The sequence below is a fragment of the Lutjanus erythropterus genome, chromosome 18, assembly GCF_056507025.1.
Source record: "Lutjanus erythropterus isolate fLutEry1 chromosome 18, fLutEry1.hap2, whole genome shotgun sequence".
Lineage (NCBI taxonomy): Eukaryota > Metazoa > Chordata > Actinopteri > Lutjaniformes > Lutjanidae > Lutjanus > Lutjanus erythropterus.
In genome coordinates, this window is record NC_139334.1 from 24,253,159 (window position 1) to 24,276,137 (window position 22,979).

Sequence of the window (22,979 nt, forward strand, 5' to 3'; positions counted from 1 at the left end):
TTCAGTCCTGTTAGCTTCCAATCCACACAGTATATGTGTGAGAATTCGTGGTCCTCGAGGTCCCCCTACAGTGCATGAGATAATTGAAACGGTTATACTAACAGAGCATGTGGGGTTTTTGTTCAGCTTTCACATGTGTCTGTATCACTGTGTTTACTCACAGCACAGAAGTACAAGCCTTGATCTCCTGGCTCCAGTTTGTTCACTGTGAATGTCCCACTGTAAGCATCAGGTTTGGTGACTGAGAATTTCTCTGTGCTAAAATCACCAAAATCATGATTTTCAATGCTAAGTCTCGTGAACACTATTAGTTTCATTGTTTCTCCTGGCAGCTGTCTGTACCAGTACATCTGGCTGTAGTCAAAACTCTTTGTGTGTCTGCAGGTTATTGTTGCGCTCTCGCTCTGTTTTCCCCAAAGTGTGGAGTTCTGGTTGACATCACTTCCATCAGTTAAACCTGTGTGTACAACAGTAAAAGTTACCATAAGAGGACATTCAATCTGTGAAAGCAATTTTCTGATATTATAGATCTTAACCTTGTATCCAGAACACAAGTATCAACAAAGTGAGGAGACGCTGTTTGATCATGTCCATGTTGTAAAAGTGAAAGTCTGGTATAAATGTGTCAGTGTAGTTACAGAGGTACATGTGAGGAGCTGCAGGGAGGTGTGTCTCTGCAGTGTGTGACGTTCTCTTATCCTGTAAGCTGCTGTACAAAAACCTACATTGCAGCTGAAGTGTAGATGTGTAGATATGAAGTGATACTGGAGATCAAACTACATTCACATCAGAAACAATAATAAAGTGAGGAGGCTGAAGGGTGTTTGGTTTGAGGTGTTAGTGACTGTCTTTGGCAGAGTTGATGGTGGTTTATAGCAGGGCTGATATTCAAATTGCAGAAAAGCTGCAATTTTTTGATGAAAGAAAAATGTGTGACAAACCAGCAAAACAAGGGGCCTGTTTCAGAGAGCAGACATAACAAACTCTGAGCCTCATCCTGAACTCTGAGTTGACTGAGCCTGAGTTGTCAGTTCCAGAACAGCTGATCAGCACTGGTTCAATCATTCAATCAATCAATCGTTCAATCATATTATGATTCACCATGGCAAGGGCTTAATAAAATGCAGCATGTTTATTTTAACCCTGCTTTCTGAAACAGGGTCCAGATGTAAGAAAACATGTTTGTTTGGGACAGACCATAACAAATGTCACATCATCATGATTTTAATAGTGATTTTTTTTTCAGTGAAAATGAATATTGTGATACAAATATGATTATTCTCACTAATTATCGTGAATCATATCACAATCATAATATCTGTAACAAAATAATTGCAATTTTCCGTCCCACCTGTTCTCAACAAGTCTAACCATTTATGTATAGTGCCCTCTACAGTTCATTAAAGAGACTGCTGTGTTTATTCATAGTGACATCAACAGTTGTGTATTTGTACAGCTGTCTAAGTCACCTGTATCACTGTGTTCACTCACAGCACAAAAATACACTCCACTGTCTGCAGGCAGCAGATTCTCCACTGTCAAAGATCCAGTCTGAACATCTTTCTTCTCTGCTGGAAATTTTTCTTCACTGAATCCTTCTTCATATTTATGTGGAGGATTTGTAGTGGTGAAAACTATTTGTTTCATCATCTCCCCTGGCAGCTGTCTGTACCAGTACATCTGTCGATATGTGTTGCCCTTAGTGTGACTGCAGTTCATTTTGGCCGACTGACCCTGGTTCCTCCACAGCAGAGGAGTCTGAGTGACATCACTCCCATCAGTCAGACCTGTGAGGGTAAAAATTGACATATGATGTTACAGAAGCAGCAGTCATCTCCAGTGAGTTCTTGATATGCTGACAGAAACCTACAGTACCTGAAACACAGAGCAGAGCTGCAGAGAGTCTGATCAGAGCAGCTGTGATCATGATTGTGTTCTGAACTAAATGAACTGAGAGACCAGAGTCTCTGTCAGTCTGTGTGATGGGAGGTGTGACGTCACAACAGAGACATGAAGAGATGCAGGTGGGAGTGTCTCTGTATCATGTGATGCTCTATGGTTGTACTTGAGGTCTCCCTGCTGCAGAGCAGATAAAGTATTTTGTTAAAAGTTGTTCCAACAGAGCATGTGGGGTTTTTGTTCAGCTTTCACATGTGTCTGTATCACTGTGTTGACTGACAGCACAGAAGTACAAGCCTTGATCTCCTGGCTCCAGTTTGTTCACTGTGAATGTCCCACTGTAAATGTCAGGTTTGGTGGCTGAGAATTTCTCTGTGCTAAAATCACCAAAATCATGATTTTCATTTTCAGATCTTGTGAACACGATTAGTTTCATTGTTTCTCCTGGCAGCTGTCTGTACCAGTACATCTGGCTGTAGTCCAAACCCTTTGTGTGTCTGCAGTTTATTGTTGCGCTCTCGCTCTGTTTTCCCCAAAGTGTGGAGTTCTGGTTGACATCACTTCCATCAGTTAAACCTGTGTGTACAACAGTAAAAGTTACCATAAGAGGACATTCAATCTGTGAAATCAATTTTCTGATATTATAGATCTTAACCTTGTATCCAGAACACAAGTATCAACAAAGTGAGGAGACGCTGTTTGATCATGTCCATGTTGTAAAAGTGAAAGTCTGGTATAAATGTGTCAGTGTAGTTACAGAGGTACATGTGAGGAGCTGCAGGGAGGTGTGTCTCTGCAGTGTGTGACGTTCTCTTATCCTGTAAGCTGCTGTATAAAAACCTACATTGCAGCTGAAGTGTAGATATGAAGTGATACTGGAGATCAAACTACATTCACATCAGAAACAATGATAAACTTAGGAGGTCGAATTTGATGATGTGTGTCATTAAATTACCTGAAATCGAAACCAAAAACATTGACAGTCTCAGGAGCCCCCGTGTCATGATGATAGTATCCATGTTCTGTGAGATAGACTCTTCCTGAGGCTCAGTATTTGATATAAAGAGCTACAGATGGTCATTTCACTGCAAGTTTTGATGTGATCCTGTCAGCTGTCCTGTTAACGTGTTCAAAGTATAGATGGTACTAAAAGTTATGCTGAGGCTCCCTCTACAGGACATGACAGTACATTAACTTAAATTCTGATCAGTGACACTGACAAGCTGAAGAGACCAGGTTTGATCATGTGACGTACAGTATTTAGTTCCAAGCTCTTGACATTTTATAGAGTTGAGACATTGGACTGACGTACCTAAAAACTGGAGACAAAATTATAAAAAGTCTCATTTTGAATCTGACTTGTTGGCAGAATGGCATCACACTGTTACACACAGCAAAAACAAGTCCTGTGGAGAAAGCTATTGTTGTTCTAAACCAAAAACATGTTTCTGTATTTTGTCATATTGTTATCCCAGAATGTTCTGGTTCTCATTGTGATCCTATTTTAGGGCCATCCTGAATGAACCTCCTCTTCTTATGTCAGATTCTATCATTCTGAACCTGACAAGTTAAATTTGAACAATTCAAATCATTTGTTGATTGTCAAATGCTTAAAGGAGATTCCTTTTAATATATTGACTGTACTAAATCTTAAATGACAATTGACATGAAATCAGAAATGCTAAGTTGAAATACTGGCTTCTCCAGCAATGCTACAGACTGCATGTTGTCTTCTGAAATCTCCATTCTGGTGCAGTTTTTGTTTGCCCTTTTCACATTTATTCACTTTACATGAAGTTAAAATTGATGCACAATGATCACTGAATGATTTATTGTCTGTTTTTGTTTGTTTGTCACAAGAAATCATTAGTCATTTCTCAAAAGGAGTGGATGTTTATAACAGTTAATGGAGTCTGGCAGGCAGTGACTGAACTCCAACCCCAAAATGTGTATTTTTTTTTCCAGAAGCAGGCTTCTGTTTTTCAGGATAAGCTTACAGTTACGAACAGCTGATCAACTTACAGCAGTGGTTTTCAAACTTTTAATGCACACCAAAGGGCAAGCCAAAATCTCAAGGCTCTGTATTCAAATCTGTGCAAAAGAGCCTCTATAACAACATGTGTTATCACTCTGAAAATGTTTATTTATATTTAATAATGTCTAATAAAATTGTACACAAAATTATTCAAGTATTCATTTAAAAAAGCTACATCAAAGCAGCAACACACACTCATGTAAACCAGTCAGGTCACAAATTAAAAATGAGGTAATAAAATTAAATTCTCCATCTTGTAAATGAAAGGGTGAAAACTGGGGTTTGCTTTGAAGGAAGGCTTTTAAAGGATTTTGTAGGGGATGGAATTTGACTGTATTTGGAAATGAAAGTACTGATATCATAAATTTAAATTAAATTTTTGTCTCCCAGAGTACTGTGAATCAGACATACAGGTGGACCTTGTGCGGGATCATGAACCTTTTGTAACATAATATGAGACGGTCTGCAACTGAGGGAGCTAATAACAGCTGGGTGACTCAACATGTCCCTTGTATGACAATACATTAGTCTCCAAACACAGAAGAAACTCAAAAAAACACAACACCTTGTAATATATTAGGGTATTGTTATCAGCAAATGTGTAAATTCAACTTCTGGAATTGGATCAAAACTAAAAAAAAAGTAGATTGGTGCATTTCTAGTCACAAAGAACGTGTGTTGTCACTAGTTTTGTCCTCAGCGAGGGTCAAAATTGTGTTATAGCAGTGAATGAAATCTTCAAAGCTGCAGGTGTTCAGGAGCCTGAACATGTTGTCTATCTGCAGGCAGAGTATCAGAGTTTTTGTATTGACATGAAGGGAATCTGCAGCACTGTGCTAACTGGCAGCACAGAAATACACGCCGCTGTCATTTGATGAAAGACTGGAAATCGTGAGGCCTGAATTTTTACGTCCATCTCCGTCAAAGTTGATTCTCCCTTCCATGTTGTCCTCGTGATTTACACTAGTTACATACACATATCCCAGGAGCTTTAGAGCTCCTTGTCCTTGTTGTTTGTACCAGAGAATGGTATTATAAGAGTTTATGTTGTGTGAGCAGTTGATCCTACTGACAACAGATTCACCAGCTCTTTTAATGATGGACGGAGGTGTCTGGGAGACACTGTTGGTGTTGGAGGCACCTGTTGGACAAAAACAAACATTTTAGACAATAAAGACACTAACTATGGAACATGGGGCAGAACAATTTATTGCCAAATTGCAATATGGCAAAATGCAATATCCAAACCCCAAATGTGTGACAAAACAACATAAAGAGGTACTGCTGCACAGATGATGCAAAAATGATCATCCCACTAATCCTGTCAAAGTAATCACCATATTTATTCATTTATTTGTTTGTTTGTTTGTTTGTTTGTTTGTTTGTTTTTACCATATTTTGAGTTATTTGTTCTCACCCTTAATCCATGGCAGATGAAAGAAGCAAACTATGCAGATCATTAACATCATGTTAAAGACAATGTGACGTTCTACCAGCTTTCTGTCCGGGTTCTGTCAGTTCAGTGACAGTAAACAAGAGTTAAGCACTTTTACAGTAAAATGAATCAGAGGCGGTGTCAGTTTTCTGCATCACAGCTGACTTTATTAACAGGGACAGGCACTAAGTTTTTTATCTTGGTTACATTTGTTGAACCATGTCTCCCCCTGGTGGTGTGAAAAAATACTGTTGGCACGTTCAGTGGGTGAAGGTTTTGTGCTGATGTTCCTTCAGATGAGTGCAGCAGTTTGTGGAAGTGTCAGCGGACTGTGACACCTGAAACGCATTGCTTGATTTCTCTTTTGAGCTACTTCTTCATAAACAAATATAAATTCAATAAATATATGGCCAAGTGCAATATCCAGATCAGTAGAGCTGCAACGATAAATAATTGATATTCAATTGATCAGATGGAGTAACCTTTTAAGAAAATATCTTAAGAAAAATTCTCAGATTTCAGCTTCTTAAATGTAAATATTTTCTGGTGTCTTTTTCCTCTGACAGACATCTGAGGACGTCATCTTGGACTCTGGAAAAAGATTTTATTTTTTTTTTTTTAACCATTTTCTGACATTTTATATGCAAACAGCTATTAATCGATTAATTGATGGGTTATGAAAATAATCATTAGTTGCAGCCCTACAAATCACAGAAGCTGCATGACAAAACAGAATTATAATTAAGACTGCAACTAACAGTTATAGTAAATTAATCAGTCAAGTCAGTTCTGTTCTTGATGGCTGAGTCCTCTGCAGCAGTTGTAGGTTCAGCTCCCGCCTGCGATGCTGCGCTTCATGTCGTTCTCCCACTCTCTCTCTCTCTCTTTCCTGTCATGTCTTCAGCTGTCCCCTACAATTGAAAGCATAAAAGTCCCAAAAATATTGTTTTTAATTCCCTCTAATCATGAATCATATTGCAGTGATAGTATCTGTCAAAAAAATAATTGCAATATTTTGTTTTTACCTTGTTGTGCAGTCTTACTCATAAGAAAAACACCTGCAATACTTACATTTACAACTTCAGACAGGATGTAGTTAGAAATGATGCCTTTGAAGTGGTCTCATATTTCTGTTGTTCTTGTCTGATTGTGTACTTGAAATCAAGGTTCACAGGTTTGTACCTGTACTGTATTAAAGCTCTTAATGTCTGCTGTGTTGCAGGTTTGTCCAGCAGATGGTGCCCTGACAGTCGGCCAGCTGAGCTCTGCAGACTCTTGTGTCTCCACATGTACAGCCTCAACCTGGCAGCAGCTGGAGAAGACACAGCTGCAACCGAGAGCCCAAGGTGAGTGTTAGTCACATCTTTGACATGATGCTAATACGTGATCATCTACTGACATTTTCCACCACATCTACCTGTACAACAATATCATTGGTGTAGATCTGGGGGATATGGAGGGGACAGTCCCCCTTCAATATTTAGAACATGTGCATTTTCCTCACGTTCTGAGAAACTGCTTTCCTCCAGCTCCTTACTGCATATTCCATTATCTTTTGAACTGTCACTGAACTGTGCCTGAATTTTGTTTTTTCCTCTACATAAATAAAGACATTCCCACCACAAATTGTTGCAAAAACACACACAAATCGGTACATAAAGAACTGCCAAAATGAAGGAAAAGAAGTGTTTGTTCATAATTACCAGGGGCAAGATTCCCCAAATACTTAATATGTGCCCCCTCTAAATGCTGAAACAAAACCTATGTTCTTGCCCAAAATTTCCATAATGAAACACCAGTGCATTCCCAGAAACTTCTGCTCGGAGCGACTTCTGTTGATGTTGTAATTTCAGAGTCTCCAGTAGAGGTCAGGCCTGATGCCCCTTCGATGCTTGGTGAACAGATTTCCTTTGCATGCTCCTGTTCTCTGCATGTGTTTTGCTTTAAATCGATAATGCATCAACAGTTTAATCCTAGAGTCTGTTAAAATGTTCTGAAGCCAACATCAGTCATGAGGTTTTTCTCTTTCCCTGATACATCTTGAAATTAAGTTATTACTCATCGAACCTACTGAAACTGTTCTGTTTTCCAGAAAAAGAAGAATAATTTAACATGTCAGTCCACTTCTTCTCCTGTGACAGTATCTGCTGTAATGTTTATATGCCGATTCTGGCACATACAAAGAGTGTCTCTTTTATTTGGACTTATTATTACTTATAAAAAGCTAAGTATTACAATTTTGATAGAAAAACCAGTGTTGGCTTGAATTATCTTACTCGTGGCTTGATGTTATGTTTGCACCAGAAGGGTTCATTAGCATGAAAAATGCAATTTCAAGCAACTACATAAAAAAAAAAACCCCACGTTTGGTTTCAAGCAGCTGAAGCAAGTATATGAACCTACCACTGAAAAATTGTGGTATTTTTAATAGATAATCCAATCTACCAGACCAAACATTGTCCAGGTCCAGAGGTTAATATTCATGTTAAACAGAAGTATTTAATCTTTCTAAAACAAAATTTTGGTTTTGGTTTTGGTTTTGGTTATGGGGCATTTACTGTATGTCCAATTGCATATTGGGTGTAAAATGTAAAAGCACCTGGTAGTTTTAACTGTCAAGAATTACCTAATTTATTTAAAATTTTGTAAATTAAATAAAAAAAGAAAAAAAAATCCTCTTTTTCCTTTTCTGAGATTTTAAAAATAATGCAGAGACAGAGTTAAATTTGACAACTTATAAAGACCAGGGTTTGCAGGAGGAGATATAATTATCCACCTCACAGATGTCAAGTCGTCATGTTTCTGCTGCGGTCTCACAAATATTGTTTCCTGTTTATGTGACTTGAGTTAGGAACAAACATACAGTATTTTTCAAGGAAATACGTTGAAAGAGTAGAAAGTGTTTTTTCCTCAGTTTGAGTCCCACTGGAACCTTTACAGAGAAAACATCTAAATTTGATAGAGAACCCTTTAGACAGAGGCATTTAATAAATGCCCATGATATGCCTCTAATGTAGTCTAGTAGTATGCTATATATGTAGTATTATTGTATGTATGTAAGTCAAATGAGCATAGAGGAAAGACAATGAAACATCGCCTGTGATGGAGATTGAGGGTCACATTAAGGAAAAAAAGAGCAATTAATTTAGAGATTTGCATGTTGAGAATGAAGTTGAAATATCAACACCATATTGTCAGTTCTGTATTCTCGACATTTCAACTTTATTCTCAAATTGCAAATTTATAAAAACAGCCTGGGCCCCATACTCTTCTTATTATTATGCATTACTGGTGATAGTTGGGTTTAGTTTGTGACTGCAACAAGGTTAATTTTACATTTCTTAAAAAAAACTTAAAAATAATTGAATGCACATTTCTGTGCCAGATCACAGTAAATAGCTGTTGTAATATAACACACGACTGTGTAGCTTCAGTTGACACAGAAATGTAAGTTTTCCCAGCTGTTTGCTCAGAGAGGAGCAGTGAGGTGGGGGTTGGTGCAGAGATGCAGGTGTGAGCTGGAGGTTGCGGTGAAGTGGAAGGTCACACCTTCATCATTTCTCAGCACGGAGAGCCGATCTGCAGGCTGCTCTGTGACCACATCCTCTCCTCTGCAGGGTTTCAAGCTCCAGTTTGTCTCCTACACCAAAAACAGCTTTGACCTTCTTCTCTACACAGATGACAGTGTTGATTTCCTGTCGTTGTGTAGAAGACTCAGACTCACATTTAGTTTTCTACTGACGGTGTTTGAACTAAAGGAATAACTCCTCCATATTCATATTCATAGAGAGAATGTAAACCGTCATAAGCATCTTTCACTTGTGCAAAGTGGAAAAACTGCATACAACTCACATAAACATACTTTAATAAGTTTAAATGAGTTTTGAACTATTTTACAGTCATCAGAGAAACTTAAGTCACCTCTCAGTTGGCTTATTGGAAAATGTTACGACCAAAATAAACAGTTTGGGAAGTTTTCCTGAGCTGAGCTGTTTCAACATTATGTTGGTGTGAAATAACTGATATTAAAAAAAAAAAAAAAAAAAAAAAAAAAACCTGGTGGGTGAGCAGCTAGAAATACCTCACAGTATCTCTGGAAAAAGTTCAGAATGTTCAGTGTCAGATGAGATGTGAGAGCAGCGACTCCCAACTGCATCAGCCTCCATCAGCACAACTTAGAGCAACTAACAGATATTATATATAAATGTACATTTAAAACTGTAGTCTGAGGTGCAGGTAAATGAATGAACTGACACAGAACAAAAGATAAAGGGGAAATTAAATCCTCTTAAGATCGTATGTTTATTTAGGAGAAAATTAAGCATAAAATGTTTCACAACAACAAACACACAGCACTGGTAAAATGAATTTATATCAAACTTACATGACAGACAGCTTTTAATATTGTAATAAGAAAATACATAGAACTGTTTTTGTAATGTCTGCAGAATTTGATTAGCTCAACTATGAATGCAAATGTGTGGTTACATATAAAGCTGTGGTAATATAACCACTATGTTCTACAGTTTGTATTTACAGCAAAGCAAGATATTGTCTTAGATGCTGGATATCATTGCAGAAATGTTGTCTTTTCCTGGTTTTAAAGGCTGCATTACAGTAAAATGAATTCTCTGAACTCATCAGACTGATCCAGCTGTTCTGTTAATTGTCTTTACCCACTAACACATTATATCCTCATTACTGATGATTTTTAATCAAAAATCTAATTGTTAATATTTTGTAAAAACACCAATCCCTTCAATTTTGTAGCATTATTGAGCCCTGACAGAAACCAAGATAATCCATCTGCCAAAGATTGTTTGTTCAGGTCTCAGCTCAGCTCTCACATGTTTTGCTTTCCAGTTGAACCCTGCGACAGACAGAAAGGACACAATGTCATAACGTCCTGAGCACTTTCACTTGTTTATTCAGATATTAACATGTCATGTAGAACGAACCTGAAGCTTCCACACCAGAAACGCCACAAAGACTCCGTAGATGCTGCTCTTGATGATGAAAAGAGCGTAGGAGAGTTTGGCCGCCTGTGTGACTCTCAGATATTTCTCTGCAGAGAGTTCAAACATTCAGTGTGCTTATAATAAATGGATTGTTTCAAAGACACAGTATCTGTAAACATAATCCACGTAGGAATTGTTATTAACAGTTTATGACTGCAGCTAAGATGTTGGTTGTAATGTTAAAGGTGTAAACATCTATTTTTTTCAGCTTTGTAAGAAACTAAATGTTTTCTACTGCACGTGAAATATGGAAGTACTTGACATGAGGGATACAGAACCAAAAAAATGATAACTCACCTCTGCTCAGGCTCCCTGTTGCACCTGATAGAAGAGTAAAATCGATTAGACCAGGACAGATGGTAATGAAAACATTCAGATTAGGTGATTTCCAAACAAACATACCTTTAAGACCACTAATTGAAGCATGACGATAGATGGTTTCCTTTCCATCAAAGAAACTGACAGTGCACTTGAAAGTTTTGGTTGGTGTGAACCAATCCTTGGCAGAGACCCTCAAACTGCTGGTGATGCTGTAATACTTTCCGATGCCATCCCGCAGGGCAGTGTCGTCCGTCGCCACGCCATCGGCGACGTTCTCCCCGTCGACTGTCCAGGACACACTGACATGGTCTGGGTAGAATCCGCTGGCCACACAAACTAAAGTCTTCTTCTTCTTTTGGTCATCTTTTCTGTTTTGGCAAATTTTTTTCGAAGGTGGAAGGATTTTCACTGTTGGTGCAGTGACAGTAAGATTTGATTCTACAAAAGACAAAGGATATAAATCACTAAATTAAAGCTGTGTTGACAGAATCCTACAGATCCACAGTAAAACATGAACAATTTGACCTTTAATAACAACAAAAACAACATGGTCTTTAGGTTTTAAGATTATATTGCAGTGATCTTACCAAGAACTGTTAGCTTGGTTCCCTCTTTAAAATAATGATCACTCACATGTAAAAAACTGACCACAGAGACAGATTAAATCCATCTTATTTTCTTTACTTTGTTTCTCACAAACCAGTACACACACAGTTTTCACTTTTTCAGCATTTAATCTTTCCCTTAACTTCTTCACTAATGCGAGAAAATGAACAGTGTGTTTCACATGTTTTGCACAATATTGCCTATAATGCAAATCCTAAATTTCATATCTAGATCGTATTATTGCTTCATAAGTTAACTATAATAGTAAACTGATTAAGTATAACAAAGTCTGGCCCCTGGACCAAATGAAGCTCTTGTTTTGCCACAGAAGTGAGAAATTTATGTAGATTTTATATTTTCTTCAGCACTTTTTTTTCTGAACAATGATTTGGCAGATTTTGGTTAAATGAAACTCAGAAAACAAACATTTATCCATATGATTTTGAGCTTTGTCTTTTTTTTTTAAGATAAGTTACAAATGTTTAACAAGGCAGTCATTTCCTAACTTTCAAAAGAAATACTTTTACCAAATAAAATCTCTCTATGATGATATTAAACTGCTGATTTAATGTCCCATAAAGAGAATAAGATAAATTAACATTAAATCTTTCCTTGTCTATGGTGATATAAATATTTTAACTGCCTTACCTAAAACAGTGAGTTTAGTTCCAGCTCCAAAGTAAGCTTCAGACTGTGAACTCACAGTGTTTCACCGAGCTAAAACTCGACATGAGCGTAATAATCTGGGCGTACAGCCAATTGTTTTATTGCAGCATGGCTGAAGAACATGGACAACGCTTGATTTTTGTGGCACAAACTAACTTATTCATTAACTTCAGAATTAGCAGACATTGTTCACTACCATCAAATAAAATGTCTATAAAACAAATTCTTAATATTTTTCATAGTTTTAACGTGCAGGTAACCTGTGAATCACACTCTGAGAGTTTTCTTTGTGCAGGATTTCTTACCTAAAACGGTGAGTTTAGTTCCAGCTCCAAAGTAAGCCTCTGAGTAGGAGCACAGAGACTTTCTACTGTAACAAAAAACTCTTCCTACCTCCTCTCTGTGCCACTTAAAAATTACTCCAACTCTGTCACTCTGACATCTAAAGACTTTAATCTATTCTAACAGTCAAATCTACCTTTGTGGGTAGTTTATGATTATTTAGCTTGGTAACGGCTATAATCATAATTTAATTATTAGTGGTTAGGAGCCACTTGAGCCTGGCAGTGAATTAACTGTGTACCTGAACAATATTCAGAAAACTTTAAATGATTTCTTACCTAAAACTGTTGACTTTGTTCCTCCACCAAAATGAGCCTCAAAAGCACCAGAGTCACAGTGCAGCTGATCAGTGCTCAAAACAGACCAACATGCTGCTTTTACTTTGATTCTTTTCGTTTTGCTTTTAAGCATTTGATGCCTTACTTACCAAGAACAGTCAGTTTAGTTCCTTGGCCAAAATAGGCTTCATAATTGGCACAGCGCTTAAGCTTAACATCAAAAAGCCTTGAGCTGAACTTAAATTAGAAAAACCCAAATACATTATGATTTTTTATGGCACTACTTGAAATACAAATACCATTACTTTTATCTAATTTTAATCATCCTTGACTTACCTAAAACAGTCAGTTTTGTTCCTTTTCCAAAGTACGCTTCAGCAGCATCACAGTGCAGAAACACTGAGCATGAAACTCTTGTATTTTTCTAATAGAATTATCGGTGGAGAGTTTTAACGAATACTTCTGTTTAAACTAAGACTCAAAAGCAATGTGACATCTATCAAAAAACAGTAATAAAGTGATTTTTTTTACCTAAAACTGTCAGCTTGGTTCCTTGGCCAAAGTAAGCAGGCCGAGTGTAGTCCACAGTGTTTTCACTTCAGCTCAATATTTTAGCTTTTTCCTAAGTTTTTTCTTGCATTTTTATACCAACAGCAAAACTATTTAAAGTTTGTTGCAAAGTCTCTTACTTACCCAAAACTGTGAGTTTTGTTCCCTTCCCAAAGTAAGCTTCAGTTCCAGTGTCACACTGAAAGTCTTCTCTACCAAAAAGTCACAAAACTTCCCACAATCAGCAAGTTGAGAGGAAGTTTTATAATCCAGAGGATGAAGATTTAACCAGCAGGATGGACTTCATGTTGTTCAAAGTTGTTCTATGTATGTGAAGATGATTAAAAGAGACATCCACATCTCAACATGTGAATTGAAAGTCATTTTAAAAACTTTTTTCTGGCAGATTCTCTTCATATAAACGTACTTTTAAGAGTCAAAATGTTCTGCCTCCTACACACCATCAGATTATTGATTTTTCTGCTCTAACAAGTGTCTTAGGCAGCATGTAGCGGTCTATAAAATGGGTTTTAATGGAAGAAGGTTTTTGTACGGCGGCTCTATGGGATTGTATCACCGTGGCCCCCAGTCCCCACGATGAAATATCATCATACAAAAAGTCTCTTTTGCTCTCTCGTCACTCCTTCCTCCACCCAGTGCCTCCATATCTCAGCCTCCATCTCTCTCTGTGTGTCTGTGGGAGCAGCTGCTCAGGTGGGGTTGACTGACAGCTGAACGGGCTCCAACCTGACAGGATGCTGTTTCTGTGACGGCTAAGAAAAGAAGCAAGAACAGAGGGACGGAAAAGAGAAACGGGTGTGTTTTGTTTGTAGCTGCTCAGAGGGAGTGACATCACTGCTGGTCACACCTCTTTATCCACCCAGTTACTCAGTGAACTGAAGAGACAGACGTTCACTGAGTAACACTCACCACTTCACACTGACTATGAGTAATGTAAAGGTGTGTTTCATCCTGATGAACCCACAGATATTCATGACCTGACTCTGCAGTCCCTCTCAGTTCTATGAAGCATTATAACATCGTTTAACTTTGTTGTTTTACTGCAAGTTCTCATTAACGGCAGCAGGAATCTGTTTTCAGTAAAAAGCCCTGACAAACACACTGTACAGCAGTTCTACCTGCCAACACAGAACAGCAGACAAAGTTTTCAACTAGCTGGTGGAGCTAAAGAACCAGATATTTCCCTTTGGTGTTGGTGGAGACCAAAACGGCTAAAAGAAATTTAAAATTAAACTTAAATTCACCAGGAGGCCAGAGTCTCAACACAAAATAAATACTGATGTTTCTCTGTAGCTACTGGATGTGGAAATAGTTGTTCTGTTGCCCCCAAGTGGCCAAAACATCTGTCAATGCAGAGAAGACTTAGACTTTGGACTTTATCGTCCCGCAAGTGGAAATTCATATCCACAGCACTGTACACACTTGTCAACAAACACAGAGAAACAAACACAAGGCATAATAACAACAGAATACACTCAATGAGGTCTCTTATTTAAAGCAGAAATGGCAGCTGGGATCAGGCTTTTCCCAAAGCGAGCCCTTCTGCACCACAGAGCTCTGTACCTGCACCCAGATGGTAAAAAGGTTAGGAGGTGGTTGAGTGGGTTGCTTGAGATTTTAATGGTTGCTTAACGAGAAGCTAAACTTTGATATCATATATACATTTTTACAATTGAAAGCCACATTTCAAGAGGCTTTAAAATGATGTGACAGACCACTTTTATTCATACTGTATTGACTTTACTCTCTACCACATCTAAGTGTAATCTCACATGAACCCTGTAGAGGTCAGTGCATGCTAACCTCTTAAACTTCACATGCTCATTTTTACAGGTTGTACACAGAATAATACAGTATAAGAAAGTGCAGACTTTAGCACAGTGACACAGACATTGCACAGAGAAATTTTGTATAAACCTTATACTTGTTAACACCTGCTTACTTATCTGATCAGCTTTGTGGTGTTGCAGGAACAACACTAAACCGTGAAAAGGCAGGTCTTTTGCGAACAAGTGGAGTTCATCATGTTTGTTTTTAACTAGCTTTCTTTTTTAGTTGTCTTTAATGTTCATGTTACATTAGTGTTAGTTGCCAGTCATGCCTCTTAGCTATGAAATAACCCTCCTCATTCATCTCTCCTCCTTTTCTTCTCCTCCTGGTTTCTTCTTGAAGTTGTTATTTAGCTGCTGAGCCTTTCTCTACCATTTTCCTCTCCCAGATGCACAGCAATACACAGCTGAATCTGCAGCATCGACAGGTTGTTTCTGCAGAAAGTAAAGCATCAGCCATGCATGAGCTGTTTATCTGCAAACACTGATATAGCGGTTGTGACCACTATCATAGTGATGGTTGATAATCTTATATAAATAAGCCCACTGAATCAGTTATATGATTTCATTACTGTGGAGCGGTTGCCGCTGATATAAAAACCAAACAAGCCACAGCTCCTTCCTGTCTGTGTGCGGTCAGTGATACAAAGACTTGTTATTTGTATGACTGTCTGCTCAGTGTGCATCACTGTGACTGGCAGCGCAGTAGTAGGTGCCGCTGTCATTCAGGAGCAGCTCAGTAATTTGAAGAGAGAAGTGGTTTTTGGTCGTCTCAATAGACGACTGGAAGTGCCCCGCGGTCTGGTCATGCTCTCTGATGATAAACTCCACCGGAGCTCCGTAGTGGTTTTGTTTATACCAGAACATGGTGTAACTGCCCATGCTGAACCCTTCACCCATGCTGCACTCCAGTATCACACTGGCTCCGGGGTGACACAGCTGATCTCCAGACTGAAGAACTACAACTGTGAGACCTGGAGCACATGAAAGATGTTTCACATGCACAAAACCGTACATTCACACAGTGTGTTAATGTGGTGGGAACTCGACCAGTGAAGCACCCGTCAGTCTGTGCATCCATTATGAGTTTATACTTAAAACCCACCTGAGTGTAAAAGAAGCAACACATAAAAGACTGTGACAAGCATGTTGCTGATGAACCTCTCTCCAGCTGAATGAGGCAGAGTCGATCTGTTCAGCACAAACCGGGAGGTCACATGATCACATGATGACATAGTTGGAACATAAGAAAGACTAGAACCTTCATTTATTGTTTATGAAATGAGACTTTTGAGGACATGAAAGACAAACAGTTTCTTCTGTCTGTTTTCAGACTGGCATTGCCAGTACTTTGTGCTGCTCCTGACTCATGGAATAACTTGCAATGCACTTTAAACTTAGAGTCCCTGATAACTTTGGGAGATTTTAAAAACATGCTTAGAAGTTTTAATGTTCTTACATGTACATGTTTTAACTAGGAATTGTATTAATCAATTGTAGATTTCTTACTGGCTATTTAGTTTATTATCTCTTGTCTTTTCTTTTTTGTTTCTATTGTAGTTCTGCTTTGCTGCCTAATGTAATCTCGGCATCATTGAAAGTGAGGGCCACCCCTTAATGTATTCCCTAGAAATAAATAAAGGTTGAATGAAAATGAATCTTCAATAATCATCACCTGAATTAATACAAAAATCAAGCATTCCCCTGAAGTTTATTTTTGTCAGGGTGTGAAAGCATCTGAAACAGTCTTTACACCATCATCAAAAATGTAAATTCAACATTGAAACATTACAAATTATTGTTATGGGTATTATGTTTTTTGTCAAAATACCATTTTAAATTAAATATTGTGGTGCTGCAGTGGTGTCGTGGCCAGCACATCCTTCTCTAGACTTCAGAAAACATCTCTGTTTAGTACAGATCCCTGAAACACACCATAATCGTATTAATGTGCTTTTCAATGAAAATGAGAAAAATTATGTAAAAAGATGCCTTTCCTCTAATATCACAAATCATCTCAATTGCAGTATCAGTGAAAATAATTGCATCAACCTGACAGGATTTATTTCACAATAATGACCTGCTCACTGTACATTATCCCTCACCTATAATACTCAGAACAGTCAGACAACAGTGTGAAGAAAACTTAACAAAGTTCTACAGAAATACAACTCTACAGAAAGTGTGTTTTTTTTTTTAAGAATTTATTTTTTTTAGGTTTTTCAAATTGTGAAATAGTTGTGTGGGGGAAACTGGAGAATCTGGGGATTGTCTCACTCCTGGACCTGCTTCTGCTTCCTGTCCTTGTATTTGTGTCAATGTTTGGGAGTGGGCGCCTTTTTGAAACGTCTCGTTTCATTTGGAGTCTCCTGGATTTCGTTTGGAGTCTCCTGGATTTTGTTTGGAGTCTCCTAGATTTGGTTTGGAGTATCTTGGATTTCATTAGATCTTTGCTGGACGTTCGGAATTTCAGGGACGTCGTTCAGTGTGTCCTGGACATCATTTGCTGTTTCATGGACTTTTGACATCTCCTGAAGGTCACTTGGCGTCTCCTGAATGTTGTTTGCTGTTTCAGAGACGTCATTTTCCATTTCAGGGAGGTCCTTTGGCGTCTCCTGGATGTCCCCTTGAGTCACTGGGATGTCGTTTGACTTCTCCTTAACGTCATGTGACATTTCAGGGACGCTGACTGGCGTCTCCTGAACATCATTTGACATTTCAGGGATGTCAACTGGTGTATCCTGGAAGTTTTCGACGGTCTCCTGACGATCGTTTGATGGATGCTGACTCATGTCTGGTATCTCTTGGACCATTTGAGGAGCATCTGTCTCTGGAATCTGCTCACACATGTGCTGTGTCAGCATATCCAGAGTCTTCTGCAGCTCCTGATTGGCAATTTCCTGCGCTCTCAGCTGGAAGGCCAGCTTGAGGTTGGAGGTGGTCTTCTCCTCCAGCTGCCTCTTTAAGTCCTCCAGCTCTTTTCTGCTTTCCACTTGTTGTTTCCTGTCCATCTCTACGTCCTGCTCCAGGGCTGTCTGTTCGGCCTGCAGCCTCTTTGCCAGCTTCCGGTCCTTGATGACTCTGTCATGAAGCCGATGCAAGACGTCCTCCAGCCTCTCCACCTTCTGTTCAAGCTGCATCCTTAAGCTCCTCTCCTCCTGCAGCTTCTCTTCTGCCTCCTTCAGCTTGGTCTTATCAAAGGCTCTGGCCTCTTCTGCCGTGATCCTCCTTTTCTTTTCCTGCTGGAGAAGACATTCTGTTTCCAGCAGGCTTTTTTTCAGATCATTCTCCTCTCTCTGGGGCTTTTGCTGTGGCCATCTTGCTCGTACGGGATCAGTTGTGTCCTGGTAACTGTTCGCCTGGAGGAGAGAAGTGTGTCTCTCTTCCCTGGCTAATGGATGTGGTTTTCTCAGCCACGCTGAACGTTTTGAAGCCTGGTAATTCTGGGTATTCTCCATATCTTGATTGGGAGCCTGAGCTTCTGGTTGTTTGGGGAGCTTTGTGTCTTTCTTTGGCTTTTCGTTGTTGTTTCCAAAGAAAATGGCTGTTTGCTCCGTGTGTTGCTGGTCCAGAGCCTCAAACTCCCTGTCCATGATCTCGCCCCAATCTGTGGGACCTGAGAGTGACTCAGTTTCACTCGTGTTCTCGTTGGATGCCATTTCTGTTCTCACGAGAAATTGTTGATGTGAAGCGTTTTCCATTGGTTTCTTGTTGGTGTCTTTCCAAAAACTCTGCGTCACACTCGAAATACTGTTCTGGTTCTGTCGTGTTGATGGTTCTCTCCAATGATGTTGTGTCTCAGAAGGTCAAGTATTTGTGTGGAGTCAGGCTGGTGAGTTTATACTCAAATATCTGGGTTTGATGATGTCACATTCCAAAATTCTTTCTCTTTTTCTACATTCTATGAGTGGAATTTTGAAAAAAAATGTGTGAAAAAAACAAATATATTTTGTTTATTTACAAAACAAAAACATCCTTTATCTTTTAAGAAGAGTGGCGTCAAGGCTGGAAGTAACAAAAATTAACTGAATTTGAATTAGATTGATCAGATAAAAAATTAATCAATTTAAATGAATCAGTATCAATCTACTATCAGATCTGAAATATAATAAGATTATTTTTATGAGCCCGCTCCACATGTTATCTGTTATTTGTGTTTAACACGTAGGCTTCAAAGTGTTTATATGTTTCAGACTGAATTTCCAGTATTTTGTTGTGCAAATACTTTTAATTGATTATTGGTATTGGCTAATGCATGCAAAATCTTTACATTTTTATAATAACAATAAATCAATGAACTGATTATTAATGTAACCAATGATAAATTACGTTAAGTGCTTGTAATTTGCAACCCTATTTAAAACTTAAATCTTGGGTTGTAATATGCAGTCTTACCCTAGTATGTTAAATATTAATAAATAAGGAGCAAATAAAGTTTAAGTGACAATCTCAAAGATTTTCATTTAAATAAATATCTGTTATGTCACAATCTATTGCTGAATGAGATAACTCAATGGTGACTGAGCCCATGGCTATTTATATCTGTGCAGTATTATGAACTGAGTGCCTGTGATGGTGTTTGCAGAAATAATGCCTGTATTAAGTAACTGCCAATGTAATTATTACAAATAAATGTATGCACATAGTCAGACTATAGCTGATGTTTCGGCTGCAGCTTCATATTGAAAGCATTTACCTGGTAAAACACAAGTTAATTTTTACTATGAACAAGTCACAGGAAATGCAGTGTCTTTGTCAGTGAGCTTAGTGCTGATCCCTGCTATTCATCAAAAATATGTGCAAAACATGACAGCAGTATTTTTTTTGTATTTTCAGACTGCAGATCAGTGAGCAGACCTTCCAAACAGCACACCTCCACCTCCTCAGCAAGGTAACCAGCGCTGTTCACAGACTCACGCAGAACGCAGCATAAAATCAGATCACGTCTGTACACAGAATGATGGAAAAAGGCCAATTATTGCTTGATTCCTAAGTCAGGGATGAATGGGAGTAGTGTCTGTTGGGTTTTTTGGTGCAGGTTTTGCACTCAAGATCAAAAGTTTTGAAGAGTTGCAATGACGAGGAATAATTCCAATCTCTTTTACAACCAAATTCAGCTGGCTTGCTGCCGTTGAAAAATGAAATAAAATACTTAAAAACAACAGTCGACGAATAAGAATATAAAAGCATGTGAAGTAAAAGATATAGGAGTGTCACTAAAATGAAATGAAATAAAATAAAATATAATAAAATAAAATAAAAGTTAAGGCCGACCAACCAGACTACTGCAAGCGGCCACTAAAAAGGAACGTTTTCAGTTCAATTTGAAAAGATAACATGATCGGGTAGCATGTTCCAACAGCTTGGAGCATTAAAGCTAAAGGCAGACTTACTAAATTTTGTGGAGACGAGGGGAGTAACCAGGCAGCCTGAAGGGTTTAACTGGTTCATAAGCTCACAAACATGAAAGATACTGAGGTGCCAGACCATATAGAGCCTTAAAAACCGGCTATAAGATTTTAAAATGAAGTCTAAAATTTAGTGGGAGCTGGAAATAAAAGCATCAATGAGTTTTTCAGCATCAGTATGTTCTACAATACGAAATGACAGTACACAAGGACAATACAGTATACACCAAAATACAATAATAGTTACATATGAGATGATATAAAAATGTATAAGATGCAGTAGAAGAAAGTGCAAAGTGCCCTAAACAGATACATAAAATATTGCACAAACCCTGAGAGATAACAATATAAATATAAAGACCTTTTAGAATATAGAATGAGATCATAAAACCATAAAGATAAAGATAAAACTGCATAGAACACAACCTTTGTAAGGAATAAGACATTTGTTTGTTGAGTGGCGTGATGGACGTTGGTTGACATGGTTGCTCTTACTTTAGCTGGCTCTGAATCTTCTGTTGTTTAGTGCCTTTGATTATTATGAATGTGAGTCAGGTGTGGGAACAATAAGCAGCCTCCTCGCTGTATGTTTTTGTCACAGACCTGAGGTCTGCCACAGCACTGTGTAGACTGGCAGCGCACAGATAAACAGCCTCGTCTTCCCTCTGAACTCTGGGTATTGTCAGAGACCACTGCTTCTCCTTCGATTTCTGTGCCTGAAAACCAGACTTGAATCCTTCTTCAAAGTTTGGAATACCTGCTAGCAAATTCACAATTAACTGAAAGCCTTTTCCTCTCAGCTGTCTGTACCAGTACAGATATTGATAATCTGTGTCATTCTGGTAGCAGTGCATTTCTGCAGAGCCATTGGAAAGACTGGAGATGTAGTGAGGCCACTGGGTGATGAGCACAGACTGAGAAATATCTGAAAAACAGAAAATCTATTACTATCAGGATAATCATCCACTGAATCACTTCAATGTTATTTTCTTTACATGTTTTTTATGCAAATGTAATCAAAAGTTTCCTTTAGATTTACATAAAATATCAGAGATATTTTCATTCCAAATCCAAGAAGAGGAAGGCAGATTTTGTTTGTGTATGTTTTTAATCTTCATAATTTTTAACTTTACCTGCAGCCCAAAGAGTAAAGAAAGTTAAAGTGGTGAAGCCTGTGATCATTTTGAATTAGGAAGAAGAAATCTGAATGAAGAGATCTGAAGATCTGAATGAAAGACGTGACATCAGAAGCAGCCGTGTTAAATAGACCAAAGAGACAAACAGAGGGGAGTCTACAACTGTCATTAGCATCAGGGTGAGGGGAGGAGTTGTGTTTACAGTCTTAAAGGGATGTTTCAGATTATTTGAAATGGGGTTCTATGAGGTACTTATCCATAGTTAATGTTTTACCTTCAGTAGATGGTGGTCAGCATGACCTCAGTTTGGAGAAGCAGAGAGGAGTACTGGTGTAGGAGGCTAAGCAATGTGCTTTTGTGGACAGGGTCAACAAACAAAACATATTTTAACCACTGAAAAAATTCCCTCCTAAAGAAATTCTCATCAGTTAAAGTGTGCACTATATTTAAATTGTGTTCACAGCTGTACCTCACTGTGCGGCGGCCTTTTCTGATTGCAAACCGCTGTCATATGAGCCAAATATCACTCTCTCCACATTTTAACAGACTTCTGTTGCTTCAAACTGGGGACATGTCAGCCACCATCTGCTGCATGTAATACACTGACTATGGATACGTACCTCATAGATCCCCACTTCAGAAAATCCAAACTATAAATGTTGTTGAGCTTTGCATTTTTCTGTTTGTGTTATATCCTTTGAACCAACTGTATTGAGGCTAATTCCACCAGCCCATCTCTGTGGAATTTGAACAGGGAAACAGCAGAGAAAACTGAGAAGAGGTTTTAGTCAGGGGGTGACAATAAACCACATCACTGTGTACTGGCAGCACAGAAATACACAGCCGAGTCTGACAGATTTGCACTCTGAATAATCAGAGCTCCTGTCGTCATGTCTTTTCTTGTAATCTCAAACCGATCTTTGAAGTGCTTCTCATAGTCGGGGTCACCGCTGATGTAGCTGTAACCAATTAAATTCATCAGACCGCTCTCTGTTTGCTGGTACCAAAGCATCACACTAAGAGTGTTATCATCATGACTGCACTGAAAGTCCACTGTGGCCTTTTCGTTGACTGTTTTTGGCTGAGATGTCTGAAACGTTACACTCATAGCCCGACCTGTTGAGAAAACACAGATTTAGAAAAGTCATTGATACAGAAGCCATTGAGAAATCATTCATATTAATTCTGTATGAAATGAACAACAGAATTAAATTATTTTTTGAGTTAATGTCATTACATGGCAGCAAGATGAGAAGAAATCCAATAAGAGCCGGAGACATTGTTCAGTTTTGTGCTGTTGTAGGAGAACAACGGTTTCCTCCAGTGAGAGTGTGTATGAAGAGAGACGCCGCCTCATCTGCAGATGTCTCATTTACATGAAAAAGATGAAGGTTTTTAGTAAGGGAGTGGCGTTGCACCACATCACTGTGTACTTG

General features: G+C 38.5%; 1 protein-coding gene and 1 long non-coding RNA gene across 2 annotated transcripts in view; one reads left to right on the top strand and one right to left on the bottom strand.

The window, feature by feature from the left end:
- Positions 1 to 6,607: 6,607 nt before the first annotated feature.
- LOC146311111 (uncharacterized) overlaps positions 6,608 to 22,979 on the top strand; it is a 93,396-nt gene continuing 77,024 nt past the window's right edge. The window contains exon 1 of the long non-coding RNA XR_014772283.1: positions 6,608 to 6,715. This is a non-coding gene — a long non-coding RNA (uncharacterized LOC146311111). The remainder of the gene's footprint in view (positions 6,716 to 22,979) is intronic.
- LOC146311112 (T-cell receptor beta-1 chain C region) lies at positions 9,653 to 15,914 on the bottom strand. The gene is made up of 6 exons (XM_084742447.1): positions 15,689 to 15,914; positions 12,286 to 12,324; positions 10,790 to 11,146; positions 10,685 to 10,708; positions 10,328 to 10,434; positions 9,653 to 10,239 (listed from the first exon to the last, which is right to left on the bottom strand). Exons 1-6 carry the CDS (start codon positions 15,897 to 15,899, stop codon positions 10,213 to 10,215), a joined length of 765 nt encoding a protein of 254 aa, XP_084598573.1. The 5' UTR covers positions 15,900 to 15,914; the 3' UTR covers positions 9,653 to 10,212.

Bases quoted from the DNA above. Each gene is read 5' to 3' on its own strand.
- LOC146311112 (XM_084742447.1), bottom strand. From the start codon at position 15,899: ATGGGTGAAGGGTTCAGCATGGGCAGTTACACCATGTTCTGGTATAAA. The intron at 11,147-12,285 runs GTAAGAAATCCT...TGTCTTTTGTAG, and splicing joins AACTAAACTCACCGTTTTAG to AATCAAATCTTACTGTCACT. The intron at 10,709-10,789 runs GTATGTTTGTTT...CTCTTCTATCAG, and splicing joins TTCAATTAGTGGTCTTAAAG to GTGCAACAGGGAGCCTGAGC.